This window comes from Equus asinus, chromosome 5 (assembly GCF_041296235.1).
Source record: "Equus asinus isolate D_3611 breed Donkey chromosome 5, EquAss-T2T_v2, whole genome shotgun sequence".
Classification (NCBI taxonomy): domain Eukaryota; kingdom Metazoa; phylum Chordata; class Mammalia; order Perissodactyla; family Equidae; genus Equus; species Equus asinus.
This window is the reverse complement of record NC_091794.1, coordinates 99,299,270-99,326,938: the sequence shown is the minus strand read 5'-3', so window position 1 is coordinate 99,326,938 and position 27,669 is coordinate 99,299,270. Positions and strand designations below refer to the sequence as shown.

Genomic DNA, 27,669 nt, shown 5'->3' with positions numbered 1-27,669 from the left:
TTGCTCACGAATCACTGTGCATGTGCTTGTGTGTGTGTGTGCAAGCATAGGGTAAATTTCCAGAAGTGCGGTCATTGAGCCAAAGGAGAAAGGCATTTATAATTTTGGTAGCTGTTGCCCGTTTGCCACCTGTGGGCCTTCTGGCCTCCTGCCAGCTACCTATGACAGTGACGGTTTCCCCATGCGGCCTGGCCGCTAGAGCTCGTTGTCACACTTTTGGAGTTTGATCTATTCTCACAGATAAAAATGGTATCTCAAGGGAGTTTAAATTTTCATTTCTTTTATTGTGAGTGACAGTAAACATGATCAGGGCTACTGCCAGCAAATGAAGCATCTTTGTGCAGAATTAGAGAAAGGCACTCCTTCTGGCAGGATGACTTACAGAAAGCCATCGCCTCTGGGTGAACGCAGAGCTTGCTGAGCCGTGCGTGGACTAAAGTTCAGCTCCCACCTGCACCCCTAAGCAAGGTGCCTTGTGCAGACGTCCACACCCAGCACCCCTGATGATGGGTAGTGAAGAATCAGGTGGGGCTGTAGCTGGTCCAGGTGGAAATATCCCCACGGAACCCTGAATGACAGGAGGGGAAATAGCATTCAGGTGAGGGTAGAACCAGCTACATAATTTGTGGGCCCCAGTGCAAATAAAAAGTGGGATTCCATCTTATTAAGAATTTTGAGATGGCTGGGGCAGAGCATTAAACCAGATGCGGCATCCTTCCGAGCGTGAGGCCCTGCAGGACTCTGCACGGGTCGCATGCCCAGGAAGCTGGCCCTGGGGGAGGGGATAGTGCTCTGAGGGCACTGCTGGTGCCCAGCATTACACGAACCCACTTTCACCAAGTGGCAAGACAGGAGACAAACGTGCCACGCAGAAGATGTGGACGATAGCTCCCCAGGACATCAAGACCAACGTTGTTCCTGTTTTCCCCCCAACAGGCCAGCAGGAGCTGCCCTTGCCCAGGGAAGGAGAGGCGGACGGCTGGCTTCCACGTGTAATAATGATGACAGATGCAGACCTGCCAGACGCAGTGCTTGACATTCCTTCTCTCTTTGAATTCTCCAACAAGCCCATGCAGTTGGTACCCACGTTATCTCCGTTTGGATGAGAGAACTAAGGCTTAGGGAGGTGATGTAGGGGGGGTTGACTCAGCCGGTCTGACTCCAGAGTCTGGATTTTAACCCCTTACGCCATACGGCCTTGTACCAGTTTGTTTTCACACTAACAGTGCCTGGGGCAGTGCACACACACACACACACACAGTTTGCCAATGAACTGCTTTATTCAGAAGAGCCTCCTGGGAGTGTAGCTACTACTACGGAGCAGGAAGCTGGACTTGGAGGAGAGCGGAAATGCTGAGGGAGCAGAGGGAAAGGGCCAGGCACGGATGGGAGAAGGGCCAGGCTTTAGGCTCCTTGTTCTGGATAGAAGACTTCTGTCTGGGGATGGGAGGGCTCCTGGCTTGTCTCTAGGATGGGAGATGGTGGTTCCTTCATGGCCAGGGAACTTGGATTGGGCAGGGAGCGGGGTGCTGGAGAAGGATACAGCATTGGGCGGCGAGGCTCCCAGGGTCGGGGGCTGTCAGCACCGGGGGGTCTTCCCTCTGCATGACTTGTTGTTGTAGTATTGATACTTTTTACTATAGGTCTTCCGGTTTCTTGCAAAACACGAGGCGGCTGTTTTGTCACATTGACACAATTCACTCCTACAGAAGTCCTGTTTTGCTGAAATCATAAGAAAACGAACACCAGAAGAGGGTTTGTTAATATTCTACGGCTTCTTGTGGGAACCCTGGGGGAGAAGACACAGCCCCTCTCCTCCAGAAACTTCTAGTCTGAGACAAGCACCTATGCTCCAGATATTTCTGACTGACGGGGAGACAGAATTCCTGCCCTCAGGAAGCTAACACTCAGTCTGATGGGGACACCAGTAGCCAAGCACTGGTAGACTCTGTTAAAGGCTTTCCCGACAGCCGTTGTCTCTTTCTTCTTGCTAACGGATGTGTCCAGGATGGTCATCCTTTCTTCCTTTGCAGTGACTGGCCTCTGGGTTGCACGTGACCTTGCCTTGGCCGATGATCCAAAAGAGGAAGTCTGAGGGGGCCTTCCGGGAGCATTCATTTCCTCCCTCAAAAAGAGATGTGCAAGGGGAAAGCCTCTTTGGTACGGTGAGGCCATGATACTTGGAGCTACATCGTGTGTCTTGGCATCACATGGCCAACACGGCAGAGCAGAAGGTTGGGAAGAGGCTGGGTGTTTGACGACACAGTTGAGAGGCTGTCCCAGCCCTGGCACTGCCCTCTTCCAGGCTTCTGTTCTATGAGAGTCAGACTTCCCCATTATCCAAGGCTGCTTGAGTTGGGCATCTTGTTGCTTGCAACTCAAAGGCCTCCAAGGATACATGACCCCGTGGAGAGGTCATGATGGGGAGACATAATTTCTGATCTTAAAGAACTCAGGCTGTGAGACGAGAGCTTATGCTTTCTCAAAATCTCACCAGTGGATCTGCTGTCTAGGGGCACTGAGCAAACCCTTCCAGCTACCAATCTGCCCTCCCTACTCCTCCCCTTCAGAGTCAAGCTTTCTCCAGAAAGTTGTCTATACTTACTGCCTCTGCTTCACTTCCCGCTTCCCACTTGCTCCCCAATCCACTCTAATCTGGTTTTGCCCTCACCACTGCATGGAAACGGCTCCCCCTGAGGTCTTCAATGGTTTTCCTGCCTCCAAACCCAAGGAGCCTTGTTAACCCTTATCCCAGAGGACTCCGCTGTTGAATTGGCTGCTGTGAATCATCTGCTCCTTGCCTTCCTTGACCTTCTCTCTCAGTTCTCCAGCTTTCTCTCTCTGACTATCCCTCCTCTGTCTTCTTTCTGGGCCTTTAAACATCAGATGGGTGAGCACAACCAACTGTCAGCTCTCTGCTGCTGACTCCTGAATCTGTGCCCCTGGTCTCGATCTGATCCCTCTCTGGAGCCGTGAGTTTCTACATCCAGCGGCCTGCACATCTCCCTGGGGCTTCTGGAAGCCTCCTAAACTCAACGTGTTCTAAATGGAACTCCTCTCCCCTCACCCACCAGACCCCCCTCCTGTGATCTGTACCTCAGTTGTTCCATCCACACCTCATGTACCCTCTCAACAGCTGCTTATCCCCCGGTCATCAAGCCCGGCTGATTCTACCTCAGATGCATCTTAATGTCACTCTCCACCCTTCCATCCTGACCACTACTGTCACGCGTTAGGCTCTTTCTCTTGTCTGCCTTATGCCGATGGTCTTTTCACTGGGCCCCCCTTTCATCCTGTCTGGATCCACCCTTCAGCCAGAGAGAGTCCTCCAAAATGCAAATCTGGTCCTGTCACTCCTTTACTTAAGAGCTCCCTACTGCTTTGTGACAAAATTTAAATACAATATGGCCTCGGGGCTTGGTCTAGCCCCTTCCTATCTCTCCAGCTTCCTCCCTCCCCACTCCTCCTCCTCACATTTCCCTTCAGTAGCACAGAATTGTGACAACTCCCTCTGGTCCCTTTGACCCTGCTGTGACCTCTTGTTGGATTGCCCCAAATCCTCCTCTTCCCTGACTCCTGCACAGCCTTTAGGACTCAGCTTGGATGTTACCACTTTCTGGAGCCTTCCTCGAACCTCAGCCTGTGTCCAGGCTCCGCCAGTTTGCTTACTTCTTATTGGAGTCTATCATGCTGTGTTTTCATTTTCTTTACTTCCCATTCAACTATGAGCTCCTAGGGGCAGGAACTCTGTCCCTTTGGAACTCTGTCTCTGGTGCCCAGCATGGTGCCCAGCACAGTGGACACTCAGCGACACGAATGAAGGAGACTGGGTGGAGGTGCAGAAGTCTTTCTTACCGCAGATGATCTTGCCCCCGCGGTAAGAAAATTTGTAGTTCAGAAGTTTGGTGCCACACCCACGTTTCTGCAGACGATAGTAGCAACAGTCATGGGCAACGCAGCACCTGTGACGAGAACATCCTATTGGGGCTGCCCTGTCACAGCTCCAGGGAGCCTGGTGCATGGTCTCACCCCCTTGACCCCGGGCAGAGACCCAGTGACTTTGGGATAGTCTAGAGCAGAGCTTCTAACACGCTGGCTGCTTTTCCAGCCAGGCCCTCCTGGGGTCCTGTGCCCATGGGGCACCAGTCCTACCGTTGCAGCTCCCGGCCCTGCCTGGGCCACAAGTGGGCAGAGGGAAGGGAGGGCTGGGGTGGCCTCACCGATCTGTTGCATCCTTGGGGGATCCTTTGCCTCCCACACCACAGTGGCAACCGTAGAAGCCATAACTGGATGTAGCTTCCTTTCCTGTCATCAACCGGATCATTTTCCGGAAATCCAGCAAATGGCCCTGGACCTGCAGCAGGCCTAGAAGGAAATCACGTGGTGATGGGGCCTAAGGCACTGTGTCCTCCCTCTCAGCCTCTCCTTCTTCCTACTGAGAGAGAGCCTCCTGCAATGGGAACGGAAACAGGACGGCTTCCCTCCCTGGGCTGCCCCTTTGTGGCCAGAGGTCAGGGTCATCTCTTACCAAAGGCCATGATCACCGCCAACAGCAGGAGGGTCTTCATGTCGACAGCTCTGTGTGGGAGAAAGGCAGATGGATTGACCTAGACTCTTCTCCCAGGTGGTGCCAGCTTCTGCCCTGGTCCCTTGCTCTCCTGCTCACCCTCGACAACCCCAGAGAAGGGACTCTTCAAGGCAATGTTCAGACATGCTCCTCCATCCCAGGCGGGGGCCAGAGTGACTACTTTCGTCACACACAGGGTACACAAGAAGTGTGCACATGCACGACTTCCTGACCCCTCCCAGCTCTGCTGAATGAACATTTTCACACACGTGCAGGATTCAGACCTATCGCTACCCCCACCTGATACACTAGTGAGACCTCTGCCCTCAGGGGACTGAGAGTTCCTGGAAGGTCCCAACGAACTGGGAGATTCCCAACGTCATAGGTTGTGTGTCCCCCGTTAGACATATCTTACTTGTTCCCACACTGGAGTCAAGGCTTGGGAATTTCCTCTATGGATCCAGTCCCCAATGTTTTTCTCCAGAATGAAAGCAGCACCCTCTCTTTGTAAGACTGTCCCGCCCCTTACAGATATACACATGCACAAACATGCACACATTTACACACGTTTGCACACATACACACACTCTTGAGCTCATGCACTAATGCACACATCCTTTTGTACGATACACTCACACAGCTGCACAACACACTTGTGCACGCATACCCTCTTGTACACATCAAACCATGTGCATGCGTGCTCCTGCTCAAGTATGCCTACATATGCATGCACACACACACACACACACACACACAACCCAGAGACTCTCAAAGGCAGCCAATGAGCAGGAAATCTTACACTCCCCCAGGAGCACTCATTTCTGGGTATTTACCTTTCAGAGGACGTGAGAGTTGATACTTCCAAGCGACTGCCTTGTGTATTCTGAACTCCAGTTCCCCTTAAATAGCCACTCCCTCTGGGAGCTGGGGGGTTGGCAGGGCAGGGGCATGGCATGGGGGTGCGGCCAGTGCATGGACTCACAGTTTGGCATGCCCACGCCCCAGGGTAATCCCCTTTTCTTCCCCTCATCAACTGGCAGGACAGAGCTGAAAAGGGAAAAACCTTACGTGCCGCTAGCTGATGCCAAAATTTTAGATTATTTCGTAACCTTTACCACAGGCCTCACTCCTGACTGAGTAAACTCCCATAACTGGCTCCGGGCATGAGTGCCAGTCACCTCCCTGCGACCACTTCCGGGAGAGGGCAGGGTATCTGCCACTGCTGGCTGTGGACTCGTTTGCACAGCCAGTGGGACCTTGACTGAGTGAGGATCTCTGCTTCCTTCTGCTCGACATGGCATTTGGGAACTGGAAACAGTGCATTTAGTGTTATTCATTCGTTCACTCAATCATTCATTCCCAGGAAGTACACGCAAGGCTCTACAAAGTGCCAGGCCCCATGGGAGCCTTTCAGGAGGTGATAAGACGTGCCCTGCCCCTGCGGACCCCAGCAGGGAAAGGGTGCAATGGGGCAGACGCCCCTACATTCTCTTATAGCTCCTCTTTCTTCTTCTCCTCCTCCTCTCCTTCTGGGAAAAGCCAGAGACTGTTCTGGAATTTCCCTCCAAAGTACAGCCTTCCCCTCATCCCCAGTCCTCACCTGTTTGGAGACGGAGCCAATTAAGGCTCCCTGGCACTATTGTTCTTTCTTCTCCAGTCTTCAGGGACACAGTGATTCCTGCTGTAATTTCTAAAGCAAATAGCTTATTTCCTGTCCTTTGATATATGCTAAGGATTTAAGTCAATGTTGCCAACGCTCTAAGGAAACACGGCCTTAAGTAAACACTACTGGCACCAGCCCCCCAAAAGTCAGCATGGCAGAGGCTGTGACATTCACAAACATTCCATCTGCGCCCCACCTTCTCCAGGCCCCCTTATAGGGGTGCAGGCCCAGGAGACTGGTGCTGGCTGGCAATACGTGAGCATTGGTGCTGAGGGTCACTTCCAGGCTAAAACAAGGTGCAAACCATGTGCAGTGCCCCAGCCTTTCTCCGCCCCTCGTGAGGAACCGGAAGATGGAAGCAGCTTGGACCCCTGTGTCCCGGCGTGGAGCGCAGCTGTCCTGAGAGTCCTGCAGACCCTCAGTGGACTCAGTGTGAGCAAGAAATAAACTTTGGTTGTTTTAAGCTGCCTGTCACTGAGGTTGGTAGCGACTGTAGCATAATCTAACCTGTGCTAACAGCCATCCAGGCGCTTTCACCTTGAAAATACAATTTATGTCAAGGGCTGGACCCCTGTTACGGGTTGAATTTTGTCCCCTGCAAAATTCCTATGTTGAAGTCCTGACTTCTAGTCCCTCAGAAGCTGAGCTGGTTTGAAAACAGGGTCTTTGTGGAAGTGGTTAGTTAAGGTTATTAGGATGGGCCCAAATCCAAAATGACAGGAGTCCTTATAAAAAGGGGATATTTGGACCCAGAGACACACACAGGGAGAAGGCCGTGTGAAAATGAAGGCAGAAACGGGAGGGATGCAAGCCGAGGAATGCTGAAGATGGCCAGGACAGCACCGGAAGCGCTGGGAGAGGCCTGGAACAGAGTCGTCCTCACAGCCCTCAGCAGGAACCAGCACTGCCGGGCCCTTGATCTCTGCCTCCAGAAATGTGAGACAATAAATTTCTGCTGTTTCCGCCATTCAGTGTGTGGTACTTTGTACCTGGTGCAAAGCCCCAGCCAGCCAACACAACCTCCAGGGATCTCTGTCAATCTCCTTCGCTCTCTGTAATGTCGGATTTTCACTCGTAGCTGTTTGTTTCAGGTTTAAGTCACGGTTCAGAGGTGATGGGCTACAGCTTCGCCTTCTTTTAAGCCCCTCAGCGTTTGGAACTCTGTCGTTTCTACAATAGGCAGACTACCCCCCTCCCCACCTCCCATATGTCCTGGTGGCCCCTGGTATCGCGTCCAGGTCTCAATACTCAAGGACTCTGGTGACGTCACACATTGCCTCTCCTTTTCCCATCTTTTCAGGATTTTTTCCCAAGAATTCAAAGTCCATGATTTGGTCTCTTGTCTGGGCTCCTTCATCCAAGGACTAATTTAAGCATTTGGAATACATCCACGAATGAAACAAAATCTCCACTCTCGTGGGGCTTGCATTTTAGTGGAGAGGCAGACAGGAGACAAAAGACACGATCAGTAGATTATATAGTATGTCATATGGTGACACTGCACTGGGGAAGAAGCGCCAGAGATGGATGGGGTGCAGCAGGACTATGAGTGGGTGAAGGGAGGGTTGCAATTTGACATACGATGGACGAGCACGAAGGGAGGCACGCGGAGCAAAGTCGGTGCTCAGAAGTTTTAAATTGTTAATAATTAAAAGAGTCAGCCTATTGGCAGTGGTTGCTTTTAGTTTCAGGATTATGGTGGAAATTTTTCTACTACTCTCTGCTTCCTAATTTTTCCTTTGTGAGAAAAAATTACTCATTCTCTTTTTGTTTGGAAAAACTTCTTATTCTGAAAGACACTTACACTTATTGAAAAGTTGAATACCTCTCACCCAGCTTCCCTGAATGTTAACATCCTACATACAGCCGTGGTCCAGTTACGGAAAGCAGGAAATGCACATAATTAACTAAGCTGCAGAACTTACTTGAGCGTCACCAGTTTTCCTATTAATGTCTTTTTTTCTGGTCCAGGATCCACAGTGCTTGTAGTTTTCACGTCTCCTTCGTCTCTTCCAATCCATCACAGCTCCTTAGTCTGTCTGCTTTTCGTGACCTTGAAACTTTTGAAGAGCCCTGCTCAAATTTTTGTAAAATGTCCAGTTTGGGTTGGTCTGATGTTTTCTCATGACCAGATCGAGGCTATGCATTTTTGGCAAGAATATCACAGAAGCGATATTGCGTCCTTCTCAGAGAATCTTATTAGCAGTCAAAATTGGGAAATAGAGACACACGCATGCACTCACACACACACTCATGATGAGTTCACACTGACACCTCCAATTCTGATCCAACACCACGGGGTTCATTTTAACCTTCCCCCCTTCCTTATTTAGAGCTGCTTTCTCCAACAGGAGTTTCTCTATTCACAACATGTTTACTTACTTGTTCAATGCTAGGACAAATAAAGTCGTTTTAGAATTGCAAAATCTGTGCCTCTGTGAGAAATGGATTTATTAACTTTTGCAAATATTTTCTCCCAGTTCCTGTCTTGTCTTTCCTATTCTCTTGACCGTGTCTATTGCAGTGCAGAAGGTTTTGATTTTAATGGAGTCCAATGTATCTAAAAAGTCATCACCAAATCCAAATCATGTAGGTTTTCTCCTATGTCATGTTTTAGGAATTTTATAGTTTTGTGTTTTGCATTTAGGTCTATAATCCATTTTGAGTTAATTTTTGTGAAGCATGTAAGGTCTGTGTCTAGATTCATTTTTTTGTACGTGGCTGTCCCGTTGTTCCAGCACCATTTGTTGAAGAGGTTATCCTTTCTCCATCGAGTTGCCTTGCTCCTTTGTCAAAGATCAGTTGATTATGTTTGTGTGGGTCTGTTTCTGAGCTCTTGATTCTGTTCCATTGATCTGTTTGTCATTGATTGCTGTAGTTTGATAGGAAGTCTTGAAGTCAAGTAGTGTCAGCCATCCAACTTTGTTCTCCTCCATCATTATTGTGTTGGTTATTCTGGATCTCTTGCCTGTCCACAGAAACTTTGGAATTAGTTTGTCACTATCCACAAAATAACTTGCTGGGATTTTGATTGAGATTGCATTAAATCTGCAGATCAAGTTGGGAAGAACTGACATTTTAGCAATATTGAGCCTCCTATCCATGAACATGGAATATCTCTCCATGTATTTAGTTCTTTGATTTCTTTCATCAGAGTTTTGCAGTTTTCTCATATAGATCTTGTACATGTTTTGTAAGAGTTATACCTAAGTATTTCATTTTTTAGGGTGCTAGTGTAAAGGGTATTGTTTTTTATTTCAAGTTCCAATTGTTCATGGCTAATATATAGGAAAGCAACTGACTTTTGCATATTAACCTTGTATCCTGCAATCTTGCTATAATTGCTTATCAGTTTCAGGGTTTATTTTTGTTGATTCTTTAGGATTTTCTGCAAAGACAATCATGTATCTGTGAAAAAAGACAGTTTCCCCCTTTCTTCTTAATCAGTATACTTTCCTTTCCTCATTGCATTAGCTAGAACTTCCAGTATGATGTTGGATAGGAGGGGTGAGAGGGGACATCCTTGTCTTGTTCCTGATCTTGGCAGGAAAGCATCCAGTTTAGCACCTTTAAGTATGATTTTAGCTGTAGGTTTTTTGTACAAGTTCTTCATCAAGCTGAGGAAGTTCTCTTCTGTTCTTAGTTTTCTGAGAGTTTTTATCATGAATGAGTGTTGGATTTTGTCAAACGGTTTTTTGTTTCTGTTATTATGACCACGTGGCTTTTCTTCTTTAACCTGTTTATGTGTTGGATTATGTTAATTGATTTTCAAATGCTGAACCAACCTTGCATATCTGGAATAAATCTCACTTGGTTGTATAGTTCTTTTAATACTTTACTGGATTCTATTTGCTGGTATTTTTTGAGAATTTTTGCAGCTATGTTCATGAGAGGCATTGGTTTATAGTTTTCCTTTCTTGTAATGTCTGTGTCTGGTTTTGGTATCAGAATAATGATGGCCTTCTGGATGAGTTATAGAGTATACCCTCTGCTTCTATTTTCTGGAAGAGATTGTAGAGAATTGGCATAATTTCTTTCTTAAATATTTGGTAGAATTCACCAGTGAAATCATCTGGGACTGGTGGTTTCTGTTTTGGATGGATATTAATTGTTGATTCAATTTCTTTAATTTATATCAATCTATTCAAATTTCAAGAATTTGAAGAAATTCAAATCTGTTTCTTCCTGTGTGAGTTTTGGCAGTTTGTGTCTTTCAAGAAATTGGTCCAGTCCATCTAGGCTATCGAATTTGTGAGTGTAGAGTTGTTCATGATATTCCTTTATATCCCTTTAATGTCCATGGGATCTGTAGTGATGGCCCCTCTTTTGTGTAAGATATTAGTGTTTGTACATTCTCTCCTTTTTTTAGATGCCTGGCTAGAGGTTATTGATTTTATTGATCTTTTCAAAGAAACAGCTTTTGGTTTTACTGCTTTTGTCTGTTGGTTTCTTGTTTTTAGTTTCATTGATTTCTCTAATTTTTGTTATTTCTTTTCTTCCACTTACTTTGGATTTCATTTGCTCTTTTTTTTTTTCCAGATTCCTAAGGTGGAAGCTTGGATTATTAATTTTAGATCTCTCTTCTTTTCTAATGTATGCATTCAATGTTATGAAGTGCCCCCAAACATTGTTTTCACAAATTTCAAAGAGTTGTATTTTCATTTTCATTTAGCTCAAAATATCTTTTAATTTCTCTTGAGATTTTTTCCTTTAACCATGTGTTATTTAGAACTGTGTTGTTTAATATCCAAGTATTTTAAAATTTTCCAGCTGTCTTTCTGTTATCGATTTCTAGTTTAATTCTACTGTGATCTGAGAGCTTACATTGTATGATTTCTATTCTTTTAAATTTGTTAAGGTGTGTTTTATGGCCCACAATGTGGTCTATTCCAGTGAATGTTTCCCATGTGCCTGGTAAGAATGTGTACTCTGCTGCTGTTGCGTGAAGTACTCTATAAATGTCACTTAGATCCAGTTGATTGACAGTGCCGTTCAGTTCAACTGTGTTGTTAATTATGTCGTTGCTGATTTTCTGACTCTGTCCATTGCTGATGGAGGGGTGTTGAAGCCTCCAACTACAACAGAGGATTCAGCTATTTCTTCTTGAAGTTCTGTTAGTTTTGGCCATGCTTATTTTGATGTTCTGTTGTTAGGCACATATACAAAAAAGACTGTCCCATCTTCTTGGAGAATTGATCTCTTTATAGTGTGTGAATACCTGTCTTTATCCCCAATAATTTTCCTTGCTCTGAAGTGTACTTAGTCTGAAACAAGAATGGTTACTCCTGCTGTCTTTTTACTAGTGTTAGCATAGTATGTCTTTCTCCACCCCTTTACTTTTAATCTATGTATGTCTTTATATTTAAAGTGGGTTTCTTGTAGACAACATTCCTGGTGTCTTTTGCAGCTAGGTTTCTGAATTCGATTTAGGTTCTGTAAATAAGTTACAGCCATGTGAATCTTGAATTCAGAACTGATTTTGGGGTCTGAGGCATGCATTTTGCTGGTGCAGTTTGTAGACGGACATCCTGATTCTGGAGCTGCAGCTCCAGAAGCAGCTTCTCCATTTGGTAAGTCAGTTTCCTGATTGTGTTGGAGGCACCAGTTCCCTCTGTGGCCTGGTTGGGAGATTAAAGATATTAACGTCCAAGTGAGGAATGCCTTCTCCAGGGTACAGAAAATTGGTTCAATTAAGCTGGAAGTTAATTCCATGTGGAATTACCACATGGCCATTTTGGCATTCTCATTCCTCTGGAATAATAGGAGATCACTTAGTTGGAAGTGAGGTGCAAATATGAGAAGAAGGGCACACGTAGCAATAGAATAAACAAAAAGACAGACTGTGGAAGACATCTGTGGACTGCCTTGTTCAACACCTCCTTCAATTCCATCTCCTTCAGCTTCCTGCACTGCAGAAGCTGGAAAACTTAAATAAGAACTCCTTGCAGATAAGATTCCATATAGTTTAAGATTCTGCCTATCAGATATATTTGTTTGAGCTTTGCAATCAGAACTGAGTGACTAGGAAAAGGGGCTGGATGGAAGGCATCAATTTTCTGGCCTAGGGTCATAGCGGAGGCGAGATTCTGGGGATGGAAACCATGACGACAGCTTTGTGATTTGATGAGCAACTTCCTGTGGTGGCAGAGCAGCAGCTCCCTTCGCAGAGCAGCTCTGTGATGTGACTCTGGGAGTCGTGTCTGGAAACTTGGTCTGCTTTTCTGACATCCCAATGATTCTGTAGGATGCACTGCCCTCTGTAAATATTTTTCTTCTAAATAAGCTAGACCTCCAACACTGAGTGGTGTCCTAGGGGAAGCTTGTTGGAGGCATTCTACGCAGAGGAAGCTGTAAGGACCACGGCTGTGTACAGGAGGAAGTGCGCTGTTGGAGGAAGTGAGAAAAGGCCATTGGGATGGAGCACAGGGGATGAAATGGAAGTGGAGAAGTCAGAAGGGCTTAGAGTACCGCAGGCCTTCTGGCCTTCTTGGCTCAACCTATGGCACTGTGAAGCCATGTTGTAAAAGGTGGAATGCTATTGATCAGCTCTCATCTTCAATCAATTCAGTACTTTCCACACACAGAGAGATTCAATACAGCGGTACGTTGAGGTTGGGTATGAAGAAAACCTCGTTTTGTTTTAAGACTCAGAGGCATCCAGAGGCTAGCGTTGGAATGAGTTTAAGGAAGAGGCCCAGAGCCCTTTTGGGGGCTGGATAAAGCAGGTCTTTCACTGCCACAGGGGGCTGGGCTTAATGACCCTTTATGGACCAAGCAGCTTGGTGATTCTGGACATTCCTTCTGGGCGGGCTGAGTCTCTCCATCGCTCAGACTTCTCTCTGGGATTTGATCCAGGAACACAAATAAATCCACCTCTTCATCTTTTCCAGAAAATGTCCTTGATTCTGTTTTCCACTTTAAAATAATTGGCACCCAGAGAGGTCATCTCATATTTGCTCCACCCTGGCCTGTCCGCTGCACTTGTGTCGTAAATCTCTCAGCACGAGTATGAATGTGGGCTTCTCCTTCATGCTTGAAATGAGTAGGGCCCGAAGGAATCCCTCTTTCTACATATCTTCCATCAAAACACCTCCCTGGGGGTAAGGCACCCACCTCCTTCCCTCAGCAATAAGCCAGCCCTCTGCTGTTTTATAAGGTGCCGCAAATCCTTAGAGATTAGTATTTACGGATCCAGTCTGTCCCCAAACAAGGAGCTCTTCCAATTCTGGGAGCTCTGCAAGTCTTTCTCTGCAGACTGAGAACCCCTTGAGAATAAGGAATGTTCTTTCCCATCCGACAGGAAACTCTCTGCATCTCATACTCCTCTGTCTCCCTACGTTACATTCCAAGAAGACGTAAGAAAATTGTCCCTTCAATTCGAACCACATGGAGAGTGCCAGGACAGCAGAGCTGAGCAGGGAAGCCCACTGCAGAGGAAAAACTCTGTTAGCACTCGTGGATCTAGTCTAGTCCCCCTCCGCTCCCGAGCTGAACGTTCAGAGGGAACTTGCCCTGGGCTGACAAGGTGAGAAATGACAAATAGAAATGGCAAGCAATAGGATATATTGGAGTATATGAGGAAGCCATTTGGTGTAAACCTAATTCGGCCTGACGTTGTTTTTCCAAAAGGGCCTGACTGAGGCCATTGAGCATGTATTGCATATCTGCTTTAGACATTTCCTATGGCAAGAACAAAGGCCCTTGAGATAAAGGTGCAACTTCCCTCCCCCTCCCAACGTTGGCATTTCCTTAAGGATTAAGTATCTTTCCTTAGGCTCCGAACTGATTGCGGCGCTCACCTGTGATCACCCATCCGAGACAACAGACTTGTTTCCTGCTGTGCCCACCAAGATAGCAGACCCACTACCTGCTGTGTCCATCAAGTGCTGTGCCAACAGGGCAATCTTGTGACTATTGTGGGAGGGACATTTCAATCATATGTGAAATATCCTGTTTGGGGGTATATAACCACTCTGTATACCTCACTTCCTTGGTGCCCTTTCTTGCTTTGGGAGGAAAGGCCCCGGGCCATGGTCCTCAGATTTTAGCTCAGAATAAACTCTCCCAAATTTTCATTTATAGATTCGTTATGGATTATTTTCGTCAACAGAAAGCAAACTACTGTGCATCTTGTTCCCACAGCACAGGGCCTGTTGAACGGAGGGGCTCCATAAGTGAGTGTAGAGTGAATGAGTGGTAAATATGTGGGTATTTATCATCTCAAACACCAGGTAGTAGGGCACATGATTAATTCTAGGTCCAACATTTGGGAGGCTTATAAGTTGCTTGTTTGGGTCATGATTGGCTCATAACTGGACAGAGCTGTAGTCCGAAGCTTCCAGAGCCCCAGTGATGAGGATTTTAGGCTGGTTAATTTTAAAACTGCACATCAGAAGCAGGCTCTGAGGGCTGGAATTTGCTTGCTCTTTGAGAGATATTTGCATTTGTGAAGGAAGGGGGGATGGCCTTGTAGGGACCTGAAATTGGCCACCCCAGGATATGTCTCCTTGGCATCGGGATTGTTTGGGGCTGATTGCTTTCGATAAACTGGGACAGGGAGAGAGGCTCTGGGGAATGGAACTTGCCCTTTGTTGGGACACATTTACATTTGTAAGGTAAATCTCTATCTGTAAAATATGCCTCCCTCTCTGTACCAGGAAGAAGAAGAGAGATGACCTTGTCCCTAGAAACTCTTAATGGGGAAGGCAAGATCTTAAGTTGGTTGCTGTCTGGCAATCTCACGTAACTGATTTAGGGTGGTGGCTTCTGACCTTTGCTTAATCCGATTTGATTCTTGTCTAAAAGTCATGGGATCACCCAATGACCAGACCCCACCTGCACTGATACCATTTTAACGGTTTTTCATATTCTTTCCTTTGTCTTGTAAAGAAATAACTCACATACCCATGCCTTATAAAATTAGCCCTAACCCTCAACTCAGGGCAGCAGCAGCTCTGACTGCCCGTGGGTCCTGTCCCCATGCTATTCCACACTATTCTCTAAATAAAAGAGCACTACTGCCAGACCTTGAGAGTCCAAGAAATCTTTCTTTCGACTCCTCGGCTCGCCGATCCTGCATCACCAGGACCTGTAGCTGAGGTCTGGGGAAGGACCAGGGAAATGCCTGCTCATGGCTTCTTGAAGAGTTTGTGTTTGATTTAAGTCACGAGTTTGATTTCCTCACAGCAAACAGGTGCTCCAGTTAGTGCTGGCGGCCTATTCAGTCGTTTCCTTAACTGACTTTTCTGAATCTATTCAACTGCAGCAAAATCTTCTTTGGCTCCAGGATGGAGCCAGGTGCCCCGAGGCCATCTGATGTCAGTGGAGCCTGTGGGCAGAGGTGCCGAGAGGAGGGTGTTCTAACAGTGCCCAGCGTCCTGGGGTTTCCAGCCTGCCCGGGAGACGCAGCCCGTCCTGGAACTGGCTTCCCCCTCGGCTTTGAGACATGAAGTCAGGCAGCTGGAAGTCCAAGGCTGCAGCCTCGTCTGACTACCGCTTAATGGACCAAAGGTGGATAAGCATGGGGGAGGGAGCTGATCAGTTGTGATGTGGGTTTGGTGAGTCAAGGAGTTGAAAGAAGGATTTCTTGGACTCTCAAGGTCTGGCAGTAGTGCTCCCTTATTCAGAGCATGGCATAGAGTAGCAAGGGGACAGGACCCCTGGTCAGTAAGAGCTGCAATGTGTTGAGGGTTAGAGCTAAATTTATAAGGGATAGGTATATGTGAGTCATTTGTTTACAAGACAAAGGAAAGATCATGAAAAAAATCGTTAAAATGTGACAAATAAAAATGGCAAGTAATAGGATATACTGGAATATATGAGGAAGCCATTTGGTATAAACCTAATTCAGCCTGACCTTGTCTTTCCAAAAGGGCCTGACCGAGGCCATTGAGCATGCATTGTATATCTGCTTTAGAGATTCTCTATGGCAAGAGCAAAGGCCCTTGAGATAAAGGTGCAACTTCCCTCCCCTTCCCAACGTTGGGTTAAGTATCTTTCCTTAGGCTCCGAACTGATTGCTGCGCTCACCTGTGATCACCCATCCAAGACAACAGACTTGCTTCCTGCTATGCCCAGCAAGATAGCAGACCCACTACCTGCTGTGTCCATCAAGCGCTGTGCCGACAGGGCAATCTTGTGACTATTGTGGGAGGGACATTCCAATCATATGTGAAACACCCTCTTTGAGGGTATATAACCACCCTGTGTACCCCCACTTCTTTGGAGTGCTCTGTTCCTTTGTGGAAAGACTCTCCCGGGTTATAATCCTAAGATTTAAGCTCAGAATAAACTCACCCAAATTTTCATTTATAGATTGGTTATGGATTATTTTTGGCGACAAATGGTATCAGTGCAGGTGGGGTCTGGTTATTGGGTGGTCCTATAGCTTTAGATAAGAATCAGATCAGATTAAATCAGGACATCCTAAGCTTCCCGGAGGATGATATAGATGGGTATGTAGGGCAGGACGCCTTGGTCTTCTCCCTGGGGCAGCCTGGATCCTCATCAAGTTGGAAACTTGAAACCCTGGCCTTGGAAAACCCAGAGTCGGGCCCTGATTTGGAATGAATGTGCTTAGAATAAAAGTAAAGAACACAGAGTAGGAAGGGACCCTAAAGAGGCTGGGACTCAGTCATCTCATATGGGAACAGGGAATGCTGGAGAAGCTGAGACCCAGAGAATCTGGCAGAGCTGGGACTCCAGTCCCCTCTGAGTCTTTGCGCTGCGCCATGGCTGTCTGGGAACACGAAGCTGGTACAGTGCAACCACCTCCTTCTCATTGTGTTTGCCACCTGACTTAAGACTCTCTTTCAAGTAAGCAGCCTGTCCTTTCTAACCCCAAAGTAGCCATTGTCTGGGCAATGCCAGTAGTGACCTTCGAAGCCTCTAGAACACAACATTCACTTGATTTGTACAAACGCAAATATTTGGTGGCCCTATTGGCCGCCATAACCTTTTGTTGGGTTTCACTCAGCCATATAAACTTCCAGTCTCAGCCGATTCATTTAGTTGAAGCAGAGAGTTCCAGTGCCTTTGGAAACAGAAAATGAACGTGATTCAGAAAGAAAGGGTATCACCCACTAACTGAGTTCTCAGAGGAACTCAAGGGTGGTTTTGGAAGCATTTAACTGTTTTTCCAAATTGTTTTTTTCCTTTTGTTACATTAAGGAGATGCAATCACCAATCTCCCTGAAGAAGACCACGCCTCACCAGAGAGCTACGCCTGTGACCTTTGCCTTATTTTTCTGGCTAAGAGCTCTCCAGCAGGAGCTGATTTCTGTAACCTGCAGCGTGTGTGGAAGCATGTTTTCCAACTGAGACTGCTCAAGCAAATACCCACCTCTTCCTTTTGAATATTCATTCTCCATCCGAAATAAAAGGTCCCAGCTTCCTTTTGTTCCGGGAGGCCATAACTCTGGAAATGATTCCACGTGGTCTCCTACTTGCCACAAATGTACTTTACTTTGTGAGACAACTTCTGGTAGAACGTCCGATTTAACGCGCCAGTAGGGGAACCCACCCTGCTTTTGGTAACAAGGGCAGTGTTAAAAGTGGAATTTAAAAAAGGAACCACAAAAGCACTGATGGCTCATTGTCATGAAATTAGATCTTTCTTCCCCCCTTATCTAGAAAACAGATTACAGAGGGTGGGGCCCGAGTCTTCGGGTCTTTTTTGCATGTCCTGCTACTCCAAGTATGGACCACATACCAGCAGCATTGGGATCACCAGGGAGCTTGTTAGAAACATAAAAATCTCAGGCCTCTCCCCAGACTTGTGGTCCAAAATCAGCATCTTAACAAAATCTCCAGGTGATTTGTAGGCATAGTAAGATTTGAGAAATACCACCCTAGGGCATGAAAGCCAATCAAACACAGAATAGGTTTGAACAAAGAAAGAAAATCTTTACCATGCTTTCACTGTAATCAAGAAGGTATGTAATCATGTAAAAGCATTTATTACAACAATGGTTCTTCTAAAATTAATAGACTTTTTTTAAGGACAATTTTAGATTTACAGAAGAATTGTACAGAATTCCTATATACCTCTTCCCAATCTGGACACAGTTTCCCCTATTATTAGGGTGGCATTAGTGTGGCACAACTGTTACAATGAATGAATCAACATTGATACATTATTATTAACTAAGGCCCATAGTTTACATTAAGATTGACCCTTTGTGTTGTATATTCCACGGATTTTGACAAATGCATAATGTCATGTGTCTGCCGTCACTGTATCTTATAGAATCGTTTCATAGCCCTAAAAGTTCTTTGTGCTTCCCCCATTCATCTGCTCTCCCCGTTCTGATCTCCTGGCAACCACTGATCCTTGTACTGTCTCCATAGATTTGCCTATTCCAGAATGGCATATTGTTAGAATCCTATAGTATGTAGACTTTTCAGACTGGTTTCTTTCACTTAATATGTCTTTAAGTTTCCTCTGTGTATTCTGTGGCTTGATAGTTTCCGTCCTTTTATTGCTGAATAACATTCCATGTATGGACGTATCACAGTTTGTTTCTCCATTTACCTATTGATGGAAATCTCGGTTACTTCCAGTTTTTGGCAATTAGGAATAAGCCTGCTATAAGCTTTCATGTGCAGGTTTTTGTGTGGGCATAAGTTTTCAACTCAATGAGGAAATATCTAGCAATTTAATTGCTGGATGCTAATGTAGGGTTATGTTTGGCTTTCTAAGAAGCTGCCAAATGGTCTTCCAAAGTGGCTGTGCCATTTTGTGTTGCCACCAGCAATGAACAAGAGTTCCTGTTGCCCCACATCCTTGCTGGCATTTGGTGTTTATCAGTGTTTTGGATTTTAGCCGTTCTAATAGGTGTGTAGTGGGGGTTGTATTAATTCACATTTCCCTGATGACATATGACGTGGAGCATCTTTTCATGTGCTTCTTTGCCATCTGTTTATCTTCTTTGGTGAAGTGTCTGCTCAGATCTTTTGCCCATTTTGTAACTGGGTTGTTTATTTTCTTATTGTTGAGTTTCAGGAGTTCTTTGTATATCTTGGACACAAGTCCTTTATCAGATATGTATTTCGCAAAGCATTTGCTCCTGGTCTGTGGCTTTTGGCTTTTGCAGAACAGAAGTTCTTAATTTTAATAAAGTCCAACTTGACAATTCTTTCCCTATTTGCACGTTCGGTCGTGTCATTTAGGTAGCTTGAAATCAGTCATAGTAAGAGTACCTTACACTTCAGAAATTGGCGAACTCTACAAATCAGGGCTTTTTATTTCCCACAAGAGTGGGTTGTAAAACATTTGCCAGCACACTACTGCCTTCTGCTAACCTTCTGAATTGTCCCAGCTGGTCTATTACTTTACTAATGATTTTTTTTTCTTTTTTGCAGGGAAAGATTCGCCCTGAGCTAATATCTGTTGCCAATCTTCCTCTTTTTTTTCCTACCCAAAGCCCCAGTGCACGATTGTATGTACTGGTTGTAAATCCTTCTAGTTCTCCTGTGTGAGCCACCACCACAGCATGGCAACTGATAGGTGGGTGGTGTGGTCCTGAGAGCAGGAAGTGAACCTGGGCAGCCAAAGCAGTGAGAGCACCAAACTGTAATGACTAGGCCATCAGGGCTGGCTCGCTAACAATTTCTTTTTATGTATCAGAGAAGTTCTTTATTTTGTGTATATGTGTAAAATATTGGTATTTTATTTTTCTTTTGATTTAATCATTGCTATTTTTCACATTGTCCCTACTAACATAGGGGATATGCTTATGGTCATTTTTTATCTGGGCGGGAATTCTTACATAATACAAATTGGTTTTTTTTCTCAATTATTAATGTTTTATTTATTTATTTATTTAGTTTTGAGGAAGATTAGCCCTGAGCTAACATCTGCTGCCAATCGTCCTCTTTTTGCTGAGGAAGACTGGCCCTGAGCTAACATCCATGCCCACCTTCCTCTACTTCATATGTGGGACGCCTACCACAGCATGGCTTGCCAAGTGGTGCCGTGTCCGCATCTGGGATCTGAACTGGGGAACCCCGGGCCACCAAAGCGGAACATGCGCACTTAACTGCTGCGCCACCAGGCCGGCCCCCTGTTTGATTTATTTATAAATGACTTTGATATTAATGATTAGACAAAGTTCTGATTATTGATGCAATTTCATCACAAGTTATTTGTTTGAGAAATAAAAATAAGTTTATACCTAAAATTAATAATTCCACATAATTAAGCCAATTCAATAAAGGAGATAAGGAGCTTTTATAACATCAGAAATCTGATTTTTTAAAACTTTTTATTGAGATTATGATAGCTTCCAACCTAGTGAAATTTCAGTTGTACATTATTGTTTGTCAGTCGTGTTGTAGGTGCACCACTTCACCCTTTGTGCCCACCCCCACCCCCCCTTTCCCCTGGTAGCCACTAATCTGTTCTCTTTGTCCACGTTTGTATATCTTCCACATATGAGTGGAGTCATACAGAGATTGTCTTTCTCTGTCTGTCTTATTTCACTTAACATAATACCCTCAAAGTCTATCCATGTTGTTATGAATGGGATGATTTTATCCTTTTTATGGCTGAGTAGTATTCTCTTGTATATATATACCATATCTTCTTTATCCAATCATCAGTTGATGGGCACTTAGGTTGCTTCCACGTCTTGGCTATTGTGAATAATGCTGCGATGAACATAGGGGTGCCTGGGACTTTTGGAATTGCTGATTTCAGGTTCTTAGGATAGATACCCAGTAGTAGGATGGCTGGGTCATATGGTATTTCTATTTTTAATTTTTTGAGAAATCTCCATACTGTTTTCCATAGTGGCTGCACCAGTTTGCATTCCCACCAACAGTGTATAAGGGCTCCTTTTTCTCCACAACCTCTCCAACATTTGTTACTTTTTGTTTTGGTTATTTTTGCCATTCTAACAGGTGTAAGGTGATATCTTAGTGTAGTTTTGATTTGCATTTCCCTGATGATCAGCGATGATGAGCATCTTTCCGTGTGCCTATTGGCCATCCGTATATCTTCTTTCGAGAAATGTCTGTTCACGTCCCCTGCCCATTTTTTGATTGGGTTGTTTGATTTTTTTGTTGTTGAGTTGTGTGAGTTCTTTGTATAGTATAGAGATTAACCCTTTGTCGGAAATATGATTTGCAAATATTTTTTACCAATTGGTGTGTTGTCTTTTTGTTTCAATCCTGTTTTCCCTTGCCTTGAAGAAGCTCTTTAGTCTGATGAAGTCCCATTTGTTTGTTCTTTCTATTGTTCCCCTTGTCTGAGAAGAAATGGTGTCCGAAAACATCCTTTTAAGACTGATGTCAAAGAGTGTACTGCCTGTATTTTCTTCTAGAAGGCTTATGGTTTCAGGTCTCACCTTTAGGTCTTTGATCCATTTTGAGTTTATTTTGGTGAATGGTGAGAAAGAATGGTCAATTTTCATTCTTTTACATGTGGCTGTCCAGTTTTCCCAGCACCATTTGTTGAAGAGACTTTCTTTCCTCCATTGTAGGCCCTCAGCTCCTTTGTCAAAGATAAGCTGTCCATAGATGTGTGGTTTTATTTCTGGGCTTTCAATTCTGTTCCATTGATCTGTGCATCTGTTTTTGTACCAGTACCATGCTGTTTTGATTACTGTAGCTTTGTAGTATGTTTTGAAGTCAGGGATTGTGATGCCTCCAGCTTTGTTCTTTTTTCTCAGGATTGCTTTAACAATTTTGGGTCTTTTGTTGCCCCATATGAATTTTAGGATTCTTTGTTCTATTTCTGTAAAGAATGTCATTGGGATTCTGATTGGGAAGGCGTTGAATCTGTAGAGTGCTTTAGGCAGTATGGACAGTTTAACTGTGTTTATTCTTCCAATCCATGTGCATGGAATGTCTTTCCATCTCTTTATGTCATCATCAATTTCTTTCAGGAAAGTCTTGTAGTTTTTGTTGTATAGGTCTTTCACTTTCTTGGTTAAATTTATCCCAAGCTATTTTATTCTTTTTGTTGTGATTGTGAATGGGATTGTGTTCTTGAGTTCTTTTTCTGTTAGTTTGCTGTTAGAGTATAGAAATACTATTGATTTATGTAAGTTGGGTTTATATCCTGCAACTTTGCTGTAGTTGTTGATTATTTCTAATAATTTTCCAGTGGATTCTTTGAAGTTTTCTATATAAGATCATGTCATCTGCAAACAGAGAGAATTTCACTTCTTCATTGCCTATTTGGATTCCTTTTATTTCTTTTTCCTGCCTAATTGCTCTGGCCAAAACCTCCAGTACTATGTTGAATAAGAGTGGTGAAAGTGGACACACTTGTCTTGTTCCTGTTCTCAGAGGGATGGCTTTCAGTTTTTGCCTATTGAGTATGATGTTGGCTGTGGGTTTGTCATATATGGCCTTTATTATGTTGAGGTACTTTCCTTCTATACCCGTTTTATTGAGATTTTTTATCATAAATAGATGTTGGATCTTGTGGAATGCTTTCTCTGCATCTATTGAGATGATCATGTGGTTTTTGTTTCTCATTTTGTTAATGTGGTGTATCACGTTGATTGACCTGCGGATGTTGAACCATCCCTGTGTCCCTGGTATAAATCTCACTTGATCATGCTGTATGATCTTTTTGATGTATTGCTGTATTCGGTTTGCCAGAACTTTGTTGAGGATTTTTGCATCTATGTTCATTAGTGATATTGGCCTGTAGTTTTCCTTCTTTGTGTTGTCCGTATCTGGTTTTGGGATCAGGGGGTGTTGGCTTCGTAGAATATGTTAGGAAGTGCTCTATCTTCCTCAATTTTCTGGAATAGTTTGAGAAGGATGGGTATTAAATCTTCTTTAAATGTTTGGTAGAATTCTCCAGAGAAGTCATCTGGTCCTGGACTTTTATCTTTGGGGAGGTTTTTCTTTTTTTTTGAGGAAGATCAGCCCTGAGCTAACTGCTGCCAATCCTCCTCTTTTTGCTGAGGAAGACTGGCCCTGAGCTAACATCCGTGCCCATCTTCCTCTACTTTATATGTGGGATGCCTACCACAGCATGGCATGCCAAGTGGTGCCGTGTCCACACCCGGGATCCGAACCGGGAACCCGGGCCGATGAAGCAGAACGTGCGCACTTAACTGCTGCGCCACCAGGTCAGCCCCTGGGGAGGTTTTTGATTACTGTTTCAATTTCTTTACTTGTAATCAATCTATTCAGATTCTCTATTTCTTCCTGATTCAGTTTTGGGAGGTTGTAAGAGTCTAAGAATTTATCCCTTTCTTCTGAGTTGTCCAAATTTTTGGCATATAGTTTTTCATAGTATTCTCTTATAATCTTTTGTATTTCTGTGGTATCCGTTGTGATTTCTCCTCTTTCATTTCTAATTTTATTTATTTGAGTCTTCTCTCTTTTTTTCTTCATGAGCCTGGCTAAGGGTTTGTCAATTTTGTTTATTTTCTCAAAGAACCAACTCCTCATCTCATTGATCCTTTCTACTATCTTTCTTGTTTCAATTTAATTTATTTCTGCTCTAATTTTTATTATTTCCCTCCTTCTACTGACTTTGGGCTTTGTTTGTTCTCCTTTTTCTAATTCTGTTAGGTGTAATTTGAGATTGCTTATCTGAGATTTTTTCTTGTTAATGAGGTGAGCCTGTATTGCAATGAATTTCCCTCTTAATACAGCTTTTGATGCATCCCAAATGAGTTCATATGGCATATTTTCATTTTCATTTGTCTCCAGATAATATTTGATTCCTCCTTTAATTTCTTCAATGATCCACTGGTTGTTAAGTAGCATGTTGTTTAGTCTCCACATTTTTGCCCCTTTTCCAGCTTTATTCTTGTAGTTGATTTCTAGTTTCATAGCATTATGGTTGGAAAAGATGCTTAATATTATTCCAATCCTCTTGAATTTGTTGAGGCTTGCTTTGTTTCCCAACATATGGCCTATCCTTGAGAATGTTCCGTGCACTTGAGAAGAATGTGTAACCTGCTGTTTTTGGATGGAGTGTTCTATATACGCATCTATTAAGTCCATCTGGTCTGATTTTTCATTTAATTCTACGGTTTCCTTGTTGACTTTCTGTCTGGATGATCTATCCCTTGGTGTTAATGCGGTGTTGAGGTCCCCTACTATTATTGTATTATTGTTGATATCTCCTTTTAGTTTTGCTAGTAGTTGCTTTACGTACTTTGGTGCTCCTGTGTTGGGTGCATATATATTTATAAATGTTATGTCTTCTTGACATATAAACTTTTATCATTATAAACTGCCCCCTTTGTCTCTCTTCACCTGTTTTGCTTTGAAATCTACCTTGTCTGATATAAGTATGGCGACACCTGCTTTCTTATGTTCATTACTAGCTTGGAGTATCATCTTCCCTCCCTTCACTCTGAGTCTGTGTTTGTCTTTGGTGCTGAGGTGTGTTTCCTGGCGGCAGCATATTGTTGGGTCTTGTTCTTTAATCCATCCTGCCACTCTGTGTCTTTTGATTGGAGAGTTCAATCCATTTACATTTAGAGTGATTATTGAAATGTGGGGGCCTACCACTGCCATTTTATCACTTGTAGAAATCTGATTTTTTGAAAATATCTAAAATCATTCACACTGTAGGTAATAATTATATTTTGTGACTTTTTCAGAACTTAAAGAATTATATTCAATTTGATATGACAATAACCTCCTATTTTGCTTAACTGCCTGCTTAGTAAAGTGCCTGTCCTATAGTAGGCACCCAATAAATATATACCTAATTAATGAATCAATTAAGGCCAAGACTAAGACACAGATACCTGCTATCACACCTGGAATTATATATTTTACCAGAAGTCTTAGCCAGTGGAATGAAACAACAAAAATAAATAGGTGTAAAATTTAGAAAAAAATAGACAAAATTCTCATTTGCAGACACTACGATTTTCTTTGTGGATGATCCAAGAGACAATCACCATGGTTTCACTAATAAGAGAATTTGATAGTTGCTAAATATCATAGCAATATACAAAACCAAAGGCATCCCTATGTATCACCAATAATCAATTAGAAAATGTAATGGAAGGAAAGATGCCATTCATGATAAGATAAAAAAAAACAGGATTTCTAGAAAAAAATCTAATAAATATATGTGAAAACCTTTACGAAGAAAAGTTATAAAATATTAATCAAGAACATATAAGAAAACCTAAATTAATAGAGTAACATCATGTCATGTTCAGAGTTGGCAAGACTAAATATCATCAAGTCATCTATAAAATTCAATGCAATTCCAAAAGAAATCCCAATGGGAGATGCCATGGAATGTGAAAAGTGAATTCTAAAATTCATATGGAGGAGTAAAGGTCCAAGAATAACAAAAAAAAAAAAAACGTTTTTGAAGAAGAAGAAGAAAGAAGAGGGACCTCCTTTAGTTTCTATGAGGACTTACAAAGACATAGTGATTGGGCAAAGTGATATTACAGCAAGTGTAGACGCATAGATGAGAGTAAGAAAAAGGAAACCCCGAAATAGATCTAAGCATAGGTGGAAATTGAGGGAGCATTAAAGTCGGAGGGGAAAGATCAGACTGTTCAACAAAAGGTGTTGAAATACGTGACCTTCCCTACGGAGATGCTAAATTAAATTCCTGCTTCATACTATACACAAAAGCCAATCCCAAATGGATTAAAGGATTCAAGTTCCGAGTGGAAAAACTAAAAATTTGGAACCAATAGAAGAAAAATATCTTTATGACCTCAGAGTCACGAGAGACTTTTCAAACAAAATGCTATAGCAGATTGGTAAGTTTTATGACATAAAACTCAAAAGCTTTTCTACTATATAAGCTATCCTGTACAGGTTACTGTATTGTGTAGTATACTATAGTATAAGCATGGTATATAACTCATATAGCACATAGCTTACATAGTATAAGTTGTGCTATAGAGCATAGTGCACTATATAAGTTTATAGTATAAAAGTTGAAAGCTTTTATACTAGACACCATAAATAAAGGTAAAATACAATTGACGTGCTTAGAGAATATATTTGCAACATACAGAGCAAAAGATTGATGTCTTGCTCTCCAGTCTCCTGCCTCCTGTAAGCAGCTGATACAGGAAGGAATGTACCCCCCCTCACCTCACCCCTGCTCCCAAATAGAGCTGAGCAGGGGAAGGATGGGGATGGAGCTGGGAGGAAATAGGACCGTAATTAGCACAAATATGAACCGGTGTGCATTAAAGAGGAAGCCCAAATGGCTGCTAAGTACATGCAAAACCACTCAGCTGCACTAACAGCTAGGGAGTTAAAACTAGTTAAAATGACAAGGATATACCATTTCCTACTCATGAGATTGGGAAACAAGGACAAGTGGAACATTGTCAAGTGCTGGCTGTGGTGCTGCTGGGAGTGTAAACTGGTACAAACATTAAGGACAGTATTTTGCAATAATTAGTAAAATTGAAACTGTGCATGTCGTATTCTTACCAAAAATGTCTAACCTAGTAACCATGAGGAAACAGTAAGACAAATTGAAACTGAGGGGTATTCTGCAAGTCTACTGGCCTGGATTCAAAAGTGTGAATGTCATCAAAGACAAAAAAAAAAAAAAAAGATTGAGGAACTTTGTAGATTAAGGGAGACTGAAGAGGCACAACAGGTTGCCATGACAGGAAATGCAGCGCCTGATTCTTGTTTGGATTCTGAATTGGAAAAAAGCAAACAAATTGGATATAAAGGACCTTGGTGGGACAATGGGGAAAACTGGACATTAGACATTTTTAATGTAGAGTAGATGATGGTGTTCTATCAATGTTAAATTTCTTGAGTGTCGTAAGTGTGTTGAGTTATGTAAGAGAATGTCTTGTCTGGATGACAGATTGCTCAATTACTTAGGATGAAGTGTGTGGGGGACTGCTCTTGGCCACGCCAAGATATGTCTCTTTGGCATGAGGATTATTTGGGACAGGGAAGGAGGCTCTGAAGAGTGGAACTTGCTTGCCCTTTGTTAGGAGACATTTACATTGTAAAGGAAATCTCTGTGTGTAAAGGTCCCTCCCTCTCTGTACCAGGAAGAAGAGGGGGATGACTTTATCTCTAGAAACTCTTAATCAATACCAAAGGCAAGGACTTAAATCTGCATAATAGTCTTATTCCTGTTTCTGGTAACCTCCTGTAACTGACTCCCCCCATCCCCAACATCCTCCTTTGTCTTTGGCTGGACATGATATTTAAGGTGAGGGCTTCAGCCATTTTGGCAAGTTGCTCAGTTTGCCTGAGCCTCCCATGTATATATTTTATAAAGCTTTGTTTAATTTTCTCCTGCTATTCTGTCTCATGTGAATTTAATTCCTTCTCTGGCCAGACGAACCCAGAGAGGGTAGAGGAAATGTCTTCCTCCCCTACAAGTGTCTGCAACTTACCCTCAAATGTGTGTGAGAGAGAAGTAAAGCAATTGTAGCAAAATGTTGGTGAGTTGAAGGATTTATGGGTGTTAATTGTTGTCATCTTGCAACTTTTCTGT

The 27,669-nt window shown here is 43.6% G+C and overlaps 1 protein-coding gene across 4 annotated transcripts in view; it reads right to left on the bottom strand.

Annotated features, from left to right (window-relative positions):
* Nucleotides 1-1,261: 1,261 nt before the first annotated feature.
* Nucleotides 1,262-27,669, bottom strand: part of PLA2G2A (phospholipase A2 group IIA) — a 39,642-nt gene continuing 13,234 nt past the window's right edge. The window contains exons 1-5 of one of the 4 annotated variants that reach the window (XM_070510867.1): nt 6,168-6,264; nt 4,529-4,578; nt 4,221-4,365; nt 3,856-3,962; nt 1,262-1,722 (exon numbers count right to left, since the gene is read on the bottom strand). In XM_070510867.1, the coding sequence (XP_070366968.1) occupies nt 1,580-1,722; nt 3,856-3,962; nt 4,221-4,365; nt 4,529-4,568 (435 nt within the window). In that variant the 5' untranslated portion in view covers nt 4,569-4,578; nt 6,168-6,264 and the 3' untranslated portion in view covers nt 1,262-1,579. Of the gene's footprint in view, nt 1,723-3,855; nt 3,963-4,220; nt 4,366-4,528; nt 4,579-4,982; nt 5,220-5,400; nt 5,509-6,167; nt 6,265-27,669 lie in introns of those variants that run through there. The other 3 variants (XM_014854766.3, XM_070510866.1, XM_044769862.2) reach the window with 3 other exon arrangements.